We start from the raw sequence: 16,107 nt of genomic DNA, 5'->3' as shown, positions 1-16,107 counted from the left end.
ACAACCATAACCACGCAGACTCGAATCCCTGAGCACTATTCACCATCGCATCACCATGGACTCCGAGCTGAAGCTAAGCGATCTGATCAACGCCCTGCCCAGCGAGCTGAAGGACCAGATCCTCGAGCATATCATAGTCGCTACACTTCCGCGCCAGACCACGATCGTTGTTACGGACACATCATACACACCACCATGGCAGCTCTCCCTCAGCCGCCTCGCTCGACGCACCGCAGCCCCGATCTACTACGGCACCATCATCTTCGAATTCGGCCGACCAGAGGCAACGGGCGATGGCCAACCGCACTCTGCGTATGATGTGGCTTTCAAATGGCTCCGAAGCCTCTCGTTAAGCCACCTATCGCTCGTCCATTCCATCTACCTTCCCGGCGGCATGGGTAGCCAGACTAATCTGAGGCTGCTGAAATGGAAGGAGAATCTGAGACTCGTGCGCCTGGAACTCCGTCTCCTGGCCAGCCTCTTTGCTCGCGATGGTGTGCCAATCGCCGAAGATGTCTTGCAACAGAGGGTGACCTTCCATGGAGAAAGCGGCCTGTCAGTCGACTACGTGGTGACAGACACGGCATTTCGGACATCGGATAGTTGGAGTATTCAGGGTAATTCATCCTCCTAGACACATGGCTACAGCGCCATTGACGGGCGAGAAGCTTGTCCCGTGCATGACTTCTCGTGGAAGAGCGTTCAGAGAGGTGCCGTTCCTGGCGTCCGCGCAAGGCAGCTGGAAGAGAGTCCTGTGGGGATCTGGAGGAAGGCAATCGCAATATCACCATGTGATCAACGTATCTTGCTGGTTGCTCCAAAACAAAAGCACGAACACAGGCATTGCGCGCATCTCGCACGAGCAGCCTATGGGCAAGGCATCCGCTGGGATAAACACGAAAGGGGATATGCACAGATGAAAACACAGCGACATGTCTTCGTACTGTCATAGTATCACGGCATCCCTGTACCGGAATGCAAGCGACTACGTCCAATGAGCAGCTCAGGTCTGCTAGCTTCAGCTACAGTTGCAATCCGCGAACAGACAATACCGAGCGAAGTGCTCTCCGTGGAAGGCATGGGGTCAGATGTAGTGTGTCCCTTGAAGCATCGTGCGTACACTGACGGCGATTGTGGAATTGACTTGTAAAGATTGTTTCATAGTCAAGCGACTCAAGCAACATTCTCCGATCTCTACGTTCTTTAAAATACCCACCTACTTCTCGCAAGCTATTCGAGCGCGTGGGCTCTACGCTCATCTAAGGAAAACAAAGCAGGAGCCCGCAAAGTGACTGGGGAAGGCATTCCGTCAGCTGGTAGCGCAGGGCTTAGTCTGTGGGTTGCGACACTTGACGTCTCATAAAACGAGTTGTCGTGATATTTGTCGATTGAACAGAAGGACAATGCTGCCCATCTCATACGTTAAGCCAGTCGTACCAAGAAGCTGTTTATGCCTATACTGCCTCTACAAATGCCACCACATCGTCCTCGTCATTACAGCCTTTTCCCCGAACGCCCGTTCGGATACGATAGCCTTATGCTTTATGGGCTTGGAGAATATTCGCTCATGGTTGTTACAATAGCCCCTGACCCGATCCTCCTCAATGCATAAAGTCGCAGGAAGGAAAATACAAAACATTTAACATCCACCGCCGCCGCCTCCGCCTCCACCAGACTACCAAGAGAATCAGCACCTTCGCCAATCGCGAGACAAGGGAGTCCAACCACTTACCGCGCCCCCAGCTATCGCAGCTTCCAATTGTCCCTTCTTCCACTTTCTTCCCGTCTTGGCCGTCATCTCGTCAGCCCACCTTTGTGAAGTGCTGCGGTTGTCGTAGTATCTGTCATGCCAGCTGTCAGCTTTTCTGCTTATATCCTGGAAGCAGACACTTTTGATGAATCTCAGGGATGATGGCTTACGGTCTTCCATTGTAGTATTTAGGCTTGATGGGATGCGGTTCGCCATACATGCCATATCTGACAGGGACACCATTTTCGTATTTGGAGCCGCCGCAGCCCATGTTCGTTCCAGTAGGATACTGACGGAATTTGTATTGTGCTCCTTGAGGTTCTGTTTGGATTCAAGAGATGATCCTGGAATGGTTCTGCATAATAGATGTCTTCGAGGAAAGTAGCTGCCTATATGATGCCTAGGAGACAGAGAACTACGTCACATCTGAATAGTGAGAACATTTGAGCACATCGAAAAGAGGCGTAGCAGTGTGGCAGATGATGTGTTGCGCCAATGTATAAAGGTCCTACCGAAGATGAGGCGGGAATCAAGCCACAGAAAATCGAGCTTAGTGGTTTCGTAGTGCGTCAGCTTCGTATGTGCAAAAGTGAATTCGCCGAAAACATGCCATACTCGGTGCCTACTACATAATCTCCACAGTGACTCTCTTGGCTTTTATGCAATCGCTGAAGAAGCGGAGATTCGTGTCAGCGGTCAGTCCAATTCGCTCGAACATACCGTCGTGTTGGCGAGATCGTCCTAGTACAAGCGCGATACAGGTGGGATTGTCGGAATCGGTTTTCGCGAGGAGAAGACAGTAGCAGACTCCAACAAATGGCTGAAGACCTGAATGCATTTCCTCAGCAGTGGCGCGGACTGTGGCATCCATGTCGTAGCCTGGTAAAGCCGCCTTGGCTGTTGTCAGCGCTGCATCGGGCCACATGTAAGTGTCCCATTGATAGCCTTCGCACTGCAAGCGGTGGCTGTGTCCATTAGTCTTGTATGGCTCTCGACAAATCAGGGCGCACGGCGCTAACAATCCATGTATCGTGAGAACTTCTGGTTTTGCAGAAGTGCTGGCTGGCGCGACCACACAGTCCCATATGACTTTGAAGCTAGTTGATGTGGACGAGAACATGCTGCTGAACATGTTCATTTGAGTGTTCACGCTGGCCCAGCTCCATGTAGGAGCAACAGCTTGTGTAGGCCGTGCGGATAAGTCACCCTCTGGTACTTTCCAAGTCATTTGTTTGAGCAGGTGTTGTTCCCACAATCCGAAACGCGGTATCCAACCTGTGGCACGAGCGAATTCGCTCGCGATACCGGCAAAAGCTATCAGTTTATCAGTTTCGAAAGTCGCTTTGAGGCCTGAATAGCCGCCAACGATCTGCTGCCAGTCCTCAAAAAGGGACCACATCTCAGGGTCATCGGGATGTGGTGCCATAAAGCCTAGCTGTGGAAGGCCTTCAACACCCACAAGTTGTCCTTCGATTATGGAATGCTTTCTGCATTCAAACTTGACAGCACCTTCACCGAAAGTGACTATGCGGCGAGCGAGCAAGCGCTCTTGGTAGGCCCATGCCCTGCCCAGAAGGGGAGAGTTCCAGTTGCCGCCTTTCCCCTTGAAGACCCACGGATCTCTTCGAGCGCAGATTGTGGTACGATGATGGTGGTCAAACTGATCAAGAGTGACAGAATTATAGTACTCGGGTCGAGGTCGAAGCAGTTGTTCCTGCGGCGACTTGACTGATGCTGCAGCTAGCACCAATGTAGCGTTGTTGTAGTACTCGCCCATCTTGGTCGCTTGAATTTCCCAGTCCTGATGATCGTCTTGCACAATGCAAAGTGCATCGATCCAGATCCTGTGCAGTCGTAATCTTTTGGCGACAGTAACAACATCTTGGAACATGATAGGAAGGGATGAGAGAGGAACTCCTTGTAACAGTTCGGCGCGGCGAGCTTTGGTCAACTTTAGATCTTGGTCACCACCCCAGCAGTAGCTTAGTGCGAGGTAGTCGCCAGTCTGGCCCTCAGTCTCAATAAGAGCTATGCTATCTTCACGTATCTGCAAAACCCTGTCTGGCAGATGCTCCGCGCGTGACTTGCAGCCCTCGTGCTCGTTCGCGCAGCGAGTGATGCATTGATCTAAGAAGTGGAAGATCTGATCATCGGCAGTCGACGTAGACCTGTCTTTCGCGTAGCCCAATGTACCTGTTCGTTCCTCTGAGGTGAAGGATCTGGGCGACGCTGCTGCATTCATAGTTGAAGGCCATGGTGCGCTCTTTGCAGACGGACCTGCAGCCTGTAAGAACAGCTCGATGCTGGCTTGGGGCTCATAATCCTCTTGCTGCGAGACCTGGTTCTCAAAGACTTGGATTGTCATTGGCATGTTCTCCATGATGTACAGGGTCGCATACTCTTCGGGAGCTGTACTTTCGGGCACAAAGGTCGAGATGGCTCTCATGATATACTTGCAGTAGGCACATGTCTGCGATGAAGAGATGATCTTGTGCACGTGAACTGACACAGTGGACGAGCGCAACGAGTCTCGATTCTCGGGCAGGCAAAGGTCGGCCATGCCAACTTCGCAGTACGGGTCGTTGGCCGGATCCAAGTTGTAGCAGACGTCGCAGACTCCTGGTGCGAGAGAGCTTGCATCACCTCCGAGTGAAGTGTGAACCAGGTCCTGTATGACAGTCGAGAGCTGGGGTGCAGTTGTGATCTGGAGTGGTGGTGGAGAAGGACGAGGAGGTCCTGTATGCTCGCCATTGCTGCTTGGCTTGGCCTTCTTCCTCCTGAGGCGCGAGAGTAGTTTCTTCATGCTAGTCCTGGTTATTATGAAGCGCAAAGCTGTGTTAGTATACGCGAGGAAGCTCGCCAACGCGAGCTGAAGTGACTGCCGCCAGGTAAGTGCGGCTGTGGCTGGCTGCAGCATGCTTCTGCCACCAGCTGTGACTACGAGCAAGTCCGCTACACTGCATCACGCCGTCTCGCACAACCTACGCGACCTGCCTTTCTCGTGGCTGCCATGCCGGTGCGTGTGGCCTCTGCTGCCCAGCGAGACGTTGCACCGAGGTAATGGCAAATCATGCAGGCATTGCTGACACTCCTTGGCATCATTTGCCCATTGTCCTCGCCCTGCGATACGTTTGGAACACATTCTTGCGTGAGGCGCTGTATTGCTGGCCAACATGCGGGCTGCAAGCGAGGACGACGAGACGAGGAGAAGCAGGGTCTGTGCCAAGCCAGCTCGGAGTTCGGCATCGCGTCATTGTGCATGTCGACTGGAGGTGAAGTGGGCGGGCGAGAGACGGGGAAATGCCAAACGAAGGATGCGCGCCGACAGCACTTCAGCAGCTGTGCCTCGTAGCCTCCGAAGCTAAGCAACAGCCCGATACATGCCATGCTGGCCAGAAGCCTCTCCTCTGCACCTGGCGCAGTCGATGTTCGGTAGCACGCAGGAGGAGCACACGGGGAGACGGCTCTGCGCTGCTGAAACGCAGCATACTTTCGCGCTGACGACGGTGCGGCATCCGGGCGCGCATCTCGTCGAGCCCGCGCAGCTTCGCGATCCATGGCCCGCAAGGCGAGGCAGAGGATAAGCTATGGTATGTCGCCCTCGTGCCAAGCGCACGTCGAAGAAGTGCCACGCTGACCACGCTGCTCCCCCCAGTCCTGCCGCTCGCCAACTCCGCCGGAGGCCACAGACTCGGAGTCAATGGCCTAGCTGTAGACAGCTCCAACTCACGCCTGTATGTCCACCACCTCTGCGACTCGAGGGACAAAGCTAAGTTTCGACCAGGTACTCGGGCGGCCGAGACGGCGTCATCTGCGCCTGGGACCTGCACCTCGACCTCAACTCGACGACACCGCCCGAGTACGATGCGAAGCTGCCGCCATCTGAGCCCACCACCTTCCGGCAACAGGTGCAGGCGCACACACATTGGATCAATGACATCGCCCTCGCCCAATCCAACCAGGCACTCGTGTCAGCCTCGTCCGATACCACCGTGAAAGTGTGGAGGCCGGCGGCCCAAGACGTGAAGCCTCCACAGACCATTGGACTACACAGCGACTATGTCAAGACTCTTGCAGTGCCCTACTCCACATGTGACTGGGTGGCCAGTGGTGGGCTGGATCGGCATATCAATGTGTGGGACTTGAACGGCGCAGGCCAGAAACTGAAGATCAATGTGGCCGAAGATGAGGTCAGCAGTCTGCTCAGCAAAGAGAAGGGCAGTGTATATGCGCTTGCAGCTACAAACTCCTTGCTAGCGAGCGGTGGACCGGAAAGCACAGTGCGGGTCTGGGACTGCAGAACAGGCAAGCGAGTGACGAAGCTGGTTGGACACACTGACAACATCCGCGACATTCTCGTCAGCCAGGATGGCACGACCATTATCACCGCAAGCAGCGATCGCGCTGTCAAGGTGTGGAGCACCATTGCTGGACGATGCATGTTCACTTTGACCATGCACGATGCGAGTGTGTGGTCGCTGTTCTCGTCTGACCCAGATCTGTCTGTCTTCTACTCCAGTGACAAGAATGGACTGGTGGCAAAGACCGATACACGGGATAAAATCGAGCTCGACGAAGGACTCTCTTTGGCCTTGTTCCAGGAGCACGAAGGCGTGCACAAGTTGATTGCTGCTGGCGACTATCTTTGGACTGCGACTAGCAGACCCAGTATCAACAGATGGAGGGATGTCAATACAACAAATGCCGAACTGGACGTTCCGGAAGGATTTACTACTCACAGGCTCAGTTCTGCCACAGCCGCCAAGGCAAGATACCCAAGTCCGCCGAACCAGAAAGAGCAGACACCACCAACGCAGCAACGCGCACCCACATCAAAACGAAGGATTCCGCTAAAGCATGCGCTGAGACTGAGCAACACAGTCTTCTTTCCTACAATGCTTACTCCTCCGCCGGAAGATCAACAAACCCCTGGAGGAAGAAGAGGCACCTTAGATACTGCACCTCCTGAAGGATCCATCATGCAGCCGATACGAGCCCAGCCTGAGCTGTCCATAGAGGGCCAGAACGGGCTTATCAAACACGTCATGCTGAATGATCGAAAACGGGTGCTGACGCTGGACACCGCTGGCGAAGTCGTCATGTGGGATTTACTGAAGTGTGTGCCGATACGCTCGTTTGGGAAGCGGCATCTTGAAGACGTAAAGGACGAGGTCACGACGAATGCCACGGTTGCAAACTGGTGCACGGTTGATGTCAGAACGGGCAGCGTGGCCGTTGTCCTGGAAGAGAACACATGCTTTGATGCCGAGATGTATGCGGATGAGCTCGAACTCGACGAAGATGTGGAGTATCGAGAAGACCAGCGCATCAACTTGGGCAAATGGGTTTTGCGATATCTCTTCAATGACGTGATTGAGGAAGAGATGCGTCGAGACGAGACATTCCGGACTCAGCTACTCCACGCTAAGGAGCAACAAAAGTTGCAGCGCGAGAATGCCCCCACCAGCATTGATATGCCCCCGCAAAACACCAATGGCTGGCATCCGGACGCCAATGGACCTCAGTCTGCTACCACCGTGCGGCCCGGTGTGAACGGGTCTGCTACGACTCCCGGACTCGGGATTGGGCTTGCAAGTCCTGGTGCTGCCAACTCTCCAGCACATGCAAGGCAGGCGCCGCTATTAGCAACGACTGCTGAGGAAGGCGGACCACACGACAACCAAGCAGCTTCACAACGAACGTCTGGTGAGCGAAGTACGGATTATTTCTCCACTTCGCGCATTCCGAACACCGAAGTGACAACACCCGGAGGCGCATCTCAACCTGCAACTACGCCCGGTCCGTTGCCAGATCCTGCCACTCCATCCGCTGATGAACCGGCAAAGGATGGTCACACGGGCGGCAAAGGGCTTTTCGGCAAGAAGTTCAGCATGGGCATGTCTTTCAGCGGCATGAAAAAGATTGGCCGTGTGCAAACCAACGACAAGGACAAACCCACTCCTGTCGAAGAAAAGGAGGAAGTCGAAAGCGATTCTCGATCGAGCAAAACTGACAACTCACGAGTGATTGACGATACGTTTCTCGGCACCCTGCAAAAGATCCGATTCGGCTACGAGGACTCGTTGCAACAACAAATACAAAACCAACAAGCCTATGAAAATGGTCTTCCGGTCGCTCGAGCGTCCATCGATCTCCCAACAGCAATCAAACCTAGCGAGGCATCCGAGACTCCCATCCTCCGACCACCACGCAATACCACTATCCTGATCCAGGAAGATCGACCTGAGGCCGGCGGCGTGACCGATCTATTCGAAGGCACTATCGGCAACCTCGTTGAGAAGGTCGACAGCCTGGAGAAGACTGCTCCAATGTGGCTTGGCGATGTTCTGCTCCGTAACCAAATCCCAGTCAAAGACGTTGTTAAGATCTCGTTTATCCTGGAGCCGTGGCAGAACTCTTTACCGGTCATCGCCAGCGATGGTAATAATCGCCTCAATGCGAATCGCATGTTGAGAGCGAAGAAGGTATTGGCCTATGTCGCCGAAAGGATCGAGCCTGCGAGCGAGAGGGAGAAGAGTACCCTGAGACCGGAGGAGTATTTGGAGTTGTGGTGTCAGGGACAGGTGAGTTCTTCTCCATCTGCACTTTTTTTTTTTTTACTTAAGGATGCGAGGCTGATCCATTCTCTCTCACAGATCCTCCCGCCTACCATGACGCTTGCGACAATTCGTGCTCACGTCTGGCGCGGAGGCGGAGATGTTGTGCTATATTACAAGGCGAACGGGAAGAGGGAGATTTTGCATGCCCCGAAAGCGTCTCCACCTGGGACAACGGCACCTCCGGAGGAAGGGGCTACCGCAGCGCAACAGGGCGAAGGAAATGCCCACGATCAGCAGCAGAGATCCACTAGTGTCAGTACGTCGTAGTCAGGACTCTTCACTTTCGTTGTATCATCTGTAACTCCTTGGAAGCGGCTTCATGCCGAGGAATAAATGGTGAGACATAGCTATCATGAACAACCCATCTTCGTTGGGCACGATGGAATGCATATCTTCCATCACTTTTTTGCTAGACTCCTTCTACTCACTCACACTCCACCGAGCACCTCCTTCTCGGGCAACAATCGGTTTCTCAGCCGCACTCCGTAGGAGAACAGATTACAGACCTGCAACCTCAAGGAGGCGGTCCCTGTTCCTGCAGTATAGGGCGGCTGGCGGGGTAACGCTAAGAGAAATACTGTACTGTACAAGTACATGCATATCCACTCCCAGTACTCAAACCACGATGATAGTATCCCGTTCTCCTACATATGATATAGATACACACTTCTGTCCCGCTGACTGACCTGCGCACCATATAAACTTCCAACCTCCGCAAACTAGATCGTCCGGAATCCGGACGGACGCTTGAGCCCCTTTGAGAGGAGCCGGCAGTAGTGGGAACTCAAAAAGACCTATGGCGCTTGGGCGTGGAAAGGTACGAAAGTACACGACGGGCGTTCTGGCTTGCGCCGCGATTGCAATTCATGGGATGAGACTTGAGTGACATGCGGAATAGTGCATGCCACGGAGAAGGGGCAAAAGATGTGGAAGCATATTGTTGGGGTTTTATAGAATCTACCGCTACCGCGCGGTGCTCTTATACCGTCTGTCTGTCTGTTCTCGCCATGATGGAACTATGTCATGCACAGATGCTCCAAAGAGTCCGCGAGTCAGCATTATGCAGCGAGCGGGACGTTAGACTAGGCACTAGGTTAGGGACCAGAGAAGCATATGTCAAAGCTTGGCGGGCGATCATATTTGTGGTTGGAATCAAATGATAATTGTGGAAAGATGATACTTTCCAACTTTAGTCGCTCGATTGCATGCGAGAAGTGGAAGTAGACTCAGTGTTGTGTATGAGCACGAGCATGCGAGCGGCATGAAGTCCATTGCCTCAGTGGCTTTGTAATCTTTCGATGTGGCGGAGAGCGTTCTATGTAGGTCATGAGCAGTCCCGACGCTACGGTTGAGTTTAACACGACTACATCAGTGCATTGGTTGTAGTCCAATGATGTCGAGTTGCCTCCCCACGGGGCGTTCAGCATGACAGAAGGTTCACGTTGTGGAGTTGGGAAGTATTGTTAGTTGTTGAACGCAGATGCCGCAAGGTGAGTATTATCACTCTCTTCCCGCGCGAGTGACATGAAGGCATGCCACGAGTCATGTTCTGTACAGAGACCTGCATGCATCGAGCAGGCCAAGACCTTGATTGGAGGACAATTGTTGGATTTTCTTACAAACTATAATTGGTGTAGAGGTGGCAACGTTGACAGAAGCCGGCTCGAGCAAATGTTCCGAGAACGCTGTCGGCAGCGGCGTGACAGCACATACAACTAGTACTCAGCGGTCACACGATACTGATCGGTCGATATGGTAAGGAGGCGGTACATGCCGTGCCATGCATACTGCCATGCAGTGCCTTGCGTGGTGACGTTGAAAAAGGGTTCGAACCAGCGACGACTCTCAGCGTGGGGGTATGTCATGGTTCTGGGCTATAGCGGAATGTCTCATTTGCGATCCTGGTGCGTAGGTGAAGTTCTTCAAAAGTTTCGGGTGCGAAAGAGGCATGCTGGATTCAATCGCACGAGGATGCCTCGAGCCGCAATCTCACTTCAACATGATCCCTCAAGAGACAATAATTGCGGCATAGGTCAGGACATGGATGCGAGGCATCATCTTCATGCAACATATGTCGGTACTGGTTGCCGGCATTTGAAGACTCAAGCTTTGATGACAGTGGAAGACTTCTACACGAGGTCAACTAATCGCCGTTGTCATGCCGAGCAGCAGGTCACAGACGTCCATGACCCCGGGTGAAGTATTGTTGTCCGATAAGAATGACGAGCAAAGGTCTGTCCACAGTTAAGGTTGTCAGGGCAGTTCACGTACCGAAGTGGTTGTTGACCAGGATCGGAGCCATTGTTCCGAGCAGAGGCAGGCGCGTAGATGGTGCAACAGGTAGGTCATTGCTTTCGAAAGAGATGGCTCAGGGGCACATTTCCATGCCAGCGTTCTCTGGTGCGGAGAGGCAGATTGAACGTGAGGTTGACCGAACTCGCGCTTAGTCCGAAGGCTGTATGTACATGCAAGGGATTGTGCAGACTGAGGCTTGTGCTTGTGGTACATGAGCGGTATCTGCCGCGAGATGTCGGTGTTCCGGCGCCACGGATAAAGCAGTAGTTGTCCAATGCGGCACGAATGGCGAATGTGAACCGCGGCTCTGCGAACAGCTTGCGGTCGGGAGGGAATGTGGGATGATTGACCACTGTATTTGTCAGTGCGACAGGGTATTGCATGTGCACGACTGAATGATCTCTGCTTAGGCACACGTGCTGTCTCCCGTGCACAGGTGCAGGCAGAGATTCAGGCTGCGCACCGACTCTGCGTGGCATGATGGAGGAAAAGCGCGCGGCTCCGCGGTGTCGGGATGTGTTTTGCGTGAGGCGATTTTGCCGCGCGGAACAGCAGAATGTGGACAGGAATGAAGCTGGGTGGCGAGCTTTGGGCTCGGGATGGCGGGTGCAGTGGACAGGGACAACGTTTATTCTAACATCATGGCAAGCTTCGAGCGGTTGAGTTTGGCCGATGGTGTTGGCGCAAAGTCTGGCGTGCAAGAACATCGGCGCGGGAACAATGATGGAGCGTCTCGCTACGGTGCAGCACTGCCGATGGTCAGCGAAGTTGCGGTGGGCGGCGCTGCGGCGGAGAGGAGATGCTTTGCAGATTCGATAGCGTGGGTAGAGCCGGCGCCATCCGATTGCTGTCAACGGGCGCATCGATGCGGAGGGACGACCGAGCGTTGCTGACGGCCGTTACTGTATCAGGTGCTGGGATGGTGGTGGCAGCGGAAAATAAGCAGCATCCGTGCGGTGCGTGCTTGCCTGCTCTCGGCCGGGGAAGGGACGATGGACGTGCAGCGTGGCTCTTCCCGACCGGGCAGGCACATTGGAGATCTGCACCAGCGACCGACAGGATGCACCCGGATGCTCTGTGTCGTGGCTCCGGCTCGCACTCACGCGGCCGCCTGCCTGCCTGCGCAGAAGAATGTGCAGGTGCAGGTGCGGCGTGTCGCAGCTGCTGCAGAGCTGCCCATTGCCATTGCCTCGCCGCTGCTGCCACTGCCACCACCGCTCCCTTCCTCCGGTATACGCCTGCCAGCCCGTACAAACACTCGACGTGAGTTGAGTGCTCGTGTCTCACTAATCGGGCCGGCAACGCTTCCCGAGTCGCCATTCATCCAGCGCCCACGTCCACTGTCAGCAGGCCGTCGACGAGGGCGAGCAAGCACGGGGATCCTCGTCGTCTGCTGCGGCAGAAGCTGGGCGGCGGCAGCAGCAGCGCCCGCCGCGAAGCTACAGTGCTGCACGATTCGAACGTGCATCCCGCCCGCGCCTGAGCCGTCTGCCACGCCCGCCGCCATCCTTCGAAGCTCGACTGCAGACTGCACACCTCATCTGCCCCGACACGCCCAACACCGCCCACCGTGGAGCAGCAAGAGAACCATTTGGGAGCAGCGCTGTTGCACAGCTTCGCCGAGAGCCCGCGCACCAACGCGCACGCCCACCACGACCCCAACATTCAGAGCACCCCGTCTGGACCACCCTACGCCGCTGCCGGGCCCGAGCCCAGGCAGTTGCCCGGCGCAGGACGAATGCGCTCCAGCATAGCCTGTATTCGCTGCCGGCGATCCAAGGTCAAATGTGTCAACAATGGCGTCGGGACGACGTGTCGGTCGTGCGAGAACTCGGGGAGGGACTGCCAGTACCCGCCGCCCGTCACCGCTGGTAGTCGCCGCCGGGACAGCATATCAGGACGGGCCGATGTCTATGGGGATGCCGAACGGCGACAGAGACCGAGGAAGAGCGCATCGACATACCCATCGCATCCCATCCCAGGTCCGCGAGACTCTCCACGACCCTCGCTCGACGCTCTCGATCCGCGCCTCTTGACACCGCATGTGTGGCAGGAGCTCTTTGACATATTCCAACAGCACTACTCGGCCGATCTCCCCTTCTTACATCCTCCGACCTTCCTCAAACCCGTGCAATTCACGAGTCAGCTACCGCCGCAGTCCAATGGAGCACCAGTGGACACCAATGCATCTGCCCGCCCACCAGCCTCGACCGAGTTCTTGCTGGCTTTCCTCGCCTTGACAGCTCGATTTCACAAGAAGCTAGTCGCCCACCACTCACCGCCGACCTCGACACGCCCAAGCAATCCTCTCATAGCATCCGAGTACTACGCTGCGGCAGCCAACGAGAAACTGGCATCGATTTGGACGGACAATCGCTGTCATGACATTGAACGCTGTCAGGCTGCTCTCATGCTCGGTCTGCACGAATGGGGCATGTGCAGGGGAGCAAAGGCCTGGTTGACGGTGGGCATGGCGATCCGAGCTGCGCAGTCAATGGGGCTGCAGTACGAAATGGACTTGGACGACGAGCCTCTTTCCCGATCACTGGCCCTTTCGGCCGAAGCAGAACGCATGGGCATGGATTCAGGGAGGAAGACTTCCGTGACGTCGTCCAAGTCGACGGAGGACGCATTCATCTTGCAGGAGATCCGACGGCGCACTTTCTGGAGCTGCTATATTATGGATCGCTACTTGAGCAGTGGCAAGTACCGGCCTCAGATGTTGCACGCGCGTGAGTTGAGAATTCAGCTACCGGCCAGCGAGAGGTCCTTTTTGTTTGCGGAGAAGGTACGCACTTTAATGCTGGGCGAGGAAGACCGAAGCGTGCCGGGTCCTGGTCGAGCAGAAGTTCAGAACCAGCGGCAACAATCGGTACGGCTAGGCACTGCGGCCACTCCAGAGACGAGTAGGGCTCCCTCACCCCGGAGTGCTTGGAGGGATGATGACGAGGACAAGGGAAGACTAGAAGTTGGCCCAGACGAAGGCCTCGTAAGTCGCTACGTGAAGATACTCGAGATCTATGGCAAAGTCGTCAAATGGTCGTGCGCTGGTGGGCGCAGGTAAGGGTTACACGTGCATCGCAATTGCTGCAATCTGCTAACACCACACAGAGTTGAGGTGCATCCACCTTGGGATGACCGATGCGAGTTCTACCAGTTGAGGCGCCAATGCCTCGATTTCAAAGCCAGCCTTCCGCGACAGAACACCCTCACGCCTCAAAACACTCAAGCGCACATCAGCTTGAAGACATCAACGCCGTACACGCTGGTGCACACGGTCTACTTGCTGTGCCAGATCATGCTGCATCGCGAATATGTCCCATTCATTCCCATTCGCTGCTCAAAACCGGAAGGACCAGTTGATGCACCACTATTCCCCGCCGACAAATACAAGGTGCCCGATGGCTTTTGGGACGAAAGCGCGCGCGAATGCTTCAGGTCCGCGCGCGAGATTATCGACCTTGTCCGAACGTGCCAGGAGTGGGGTAAGCTTGTGGAGACACCCATCGTCGGTTTCGCGGTGTACACCGTGTCATTCGTGGGCGTGTACTGTATCAACTTCCCATGGATGGACCCGGATGGCTACATGTGCACACGTCCAGAGCCCGGAAAGCCGGATGCCAAGGCTGGCGAGAGCAAAGGATTCGAAGCTGCCCGCAAAGCTCTGGAGATGATCGGCAACATGCGGACCAAGCTGCATATGGCCGATGGATGGTTTAAGACGATCAATCGGATGCACAAATACTTCCGGCGAATCAAGAGCGACTACAGGAAGAACGTTCAAAATGTCGAGAGCGCGTCTGAAAGCGATAGCCCGGTCAGCACACGCCACCTCAGTCTACGAGAAGGCGGCTCGGGCGGTGGCTTAGACGAGTTCAAGCTGCTGGAGCGCACGCTCATAGACTTCGGCAACCTGGAAGATCAAGATGTAGAGATGACGGATGCACAGCGGCCTGATTCTCGCCCACTGGACGCGATATACGATGATAGCAACTCGGGTACCACTGTCAAGAGTGAGGAAGGCGATCGTCCGCCCGTCACCTCAGAACCCACCAAGCCAGAGAGTGGCTCGTGGAGTGCCATTAATGCTGTCTCAGGCGCACCAGCTAGTCGTCCTCCTGGCATCTCGACGCCTACCAGTGGTCCTTTCAGGGCCTACGACACGTACGCTCACCAGCAACAACCGCCGCAGCATGCACATCAACACGCGCAGCAGTACCCGCCCAATGGTCATCATCATCCACCATCTGCTGGTCCTTCACCCAGTCAACATTCACACCAGCCTCCACCACATGGATATCAACCAGCTCACGTGAACAACTTCCGTCCTTCTTATTCCGAAGGGCCAAGTCCCGCGCCCGGCCCGCCGAGCTTGACATCGCCCGCATCGCAGTCAGCGACTGGCACGACTCCTTCGCAAGCACATCCGTCACCGCCATTCGAGCGCCACCATTCACAGCCCGCCTACGGCAACTGGACGCCACAAAATGGGCACTACCAAATGGCGCCGCCCCCACCGAACCCATACGTGAACGGCGCTTCGCATCAGTATCCGCCCGGGCCACCAGGACAACCTCAGCATGCGGGCTATCCGCCACCGGGTCAGCCCTCCCAGCCGCAGCAGCCACATCAATCTGTGGAGCAACCACCGCCTGCACAAGCTCAACAAGTATGGGATCCGATGGCTAAAGAGGCCTGGCTCAACAGCATCGACACGCGCATGGGCGGCGACGACATCGCGGCATTTGTCGATGGTGGCGAAGTTGCAGAGTGGGCGAACATGGCTGCTTCGCAAGGCTTCGCAAATGGCTGGCTCACTGCGGTCTGGCAAGGCGGCCATGCATAGGATGAGTGATGAGCCACTGTAGCCGTGGCTCTGTCCTGCATATTGATCCTTAGTCGACATGTCGGTCGAGGGATGAACGCATACATATCGTGCGACTTTCCACTGATGAACTTTCGCTTGTTGGCATGAGGAGCAGAAAAGGAGATAACGAGGAGAAGAAAGAGATGGTTGGGGAGCAGGGTATATCTTATCTTGTCTCGTCTTTTAGGGCAGTACATCCGCAACCGCACACATGATACCCAGGGTTTCGGAATAATGCGTTGCTTGCGGAGGTTCATGGGGCACCAATCGTGACGAATTTCGAGCATATTTTCATCGTAGCATCATCTGGATATGTATATATACCTACATGTCATCATCATCACCATACGCTGCTTTTTGTCTCCTATCGCTTTGGTCTTTTCATCCAACGGGACTACACACTATCTCTCCACAGCCGCACACACCACCGAGTTTTTGGTCGACATACAGCAGGAATAGAACAATTTTCTATGTGCTTCCCTTCCGGTTGCGAGGTTTTTCGAGTTATAGGAGTTGCGAATCATGACGCGAATTTCCAGACGGGACACGAGTGGTAGAACGTGAGGCGGATTTTA

The 16,107-nt window shown here is 55.0% G+C and overlaps 5 protein-coding genes across 6 annotated transcripts; 3 read left to right on the top strand and 2 right to left on the bottom strand.

Moving 5' to 3' along the window:
• Positions 1-55: 55 nt before the first annotated feature.
• CKM354_000509400 (uncharacterized protein) lies at positions 56-634 on the top strand (the record flags this gene model as incomplete). The annotated part of the gene is made up of 1 exon (XM_044800353.1): positions 56-634. One exon carries the CDS (start codon positions 56-58, stop codon positions 632-634), a length of 579 nt encoding a protein of 192 aa, XP_044656288.1.
• Positions 635-1,639: 1,005 nt separating this feature from the next.
• CKM354_000509300 (uncharacterized protein) lies at positions 1,640-2,021 on the bottom strand (the record flags this gene model as incomplete). 2 transcript variants are annotated; one of them, XM_044800351.1, is made up of 3 exons in its annotated part: positions 1,640-1,675; positions 1,733-1,865; positions 1,921-2,021. In XM_044800351.1, 3 exons carry the CDS (start codon positions 2,019-2,021, stop codon positions 1,640-1,642), a joined length of 270 nt encoding a protein of 89 aa, XP_044656286.1. The 2 variants fall into 2 exon arrangements, with proteins under 2 accessions (XP_044656286.1, XP_044656287.1); XM_044800352.1 differs by having other exon boundaries at positions 1,733-1,841.
• A 354-nt stretch (positions 2,022-2,375) lies between these two features.
• On the bottom strand, positions 2,376-4,553 carry CKM354_000509200 (uncharacterized protein; the record flags this gene model as incomplete). Its single annotated transcript, XM_044800350.1, has 1 exon — positions 2,376-4,553. The coding sequence occupies one exon, from the start codon at positions 4,551-4,553 to the stop codon at positions 2,376-2,378; it is 2,178 nt and encodes a 725-aa protein (XP_044656285.1).
• Positions 4,554-5,306: 753 nt separating this feature from the next.
• Positions 5,307-8,637, top strand: CKM354_000509100 (uncharacterized protein; the record flags this gene model as incomplete). The annotated part of the gene is made up of 4 exons (XM_044800349.1): positions 5,307-5,340; positions 5,406-5,484; positions 5,535-8,334; positions 8,407-8,637. The coding sequence occupies 4 exons, from the start codon at positions 5,307-5,309 to the stop codon at positions 8,635-8,637; spliced, it is 3,144 nt and encodes a 1,047-aa protein (XP_044656284.1).
• Positions 8,638-12,403: 3,766 nt separating this feature from the next.
• On the top strand, positions 12,404-15,511 carry CKM354_000509000 (uncharacterized protein; the record flags this gene model as incomplete). The annotated part of the gene is made up of 2 exons (XM_044800348.1): positions 12,404-13,725; positions 13,777-15,511. 2 exons carry the CDS (start codon positions 12,404-12,406, stop codon positions 15,509-15,511), a joined length of 3,057 nt encoding a protein of 1,018 aa, XP_044656283.1.
• Positions 15,512-16,107: the final 596 nt, after the last annotated feature.

Source organism: Cercospora kikuchii (assembly GCF_019650295.1).
Source record: "Cercospora kikuchii DNA, contig_00003, whole genome shotgun sequence".
Taxonomy (NCBI): Eukaryota; Fungi; Ascomycota; class Dothideomycetes; order Mycosphaerellales; family Mycosphaerellaceae; genus Cercospora; species Cercospora kikuchii.
This window is presented reverse-complemented; position numbering and strand designations above follow the sequence as displayed.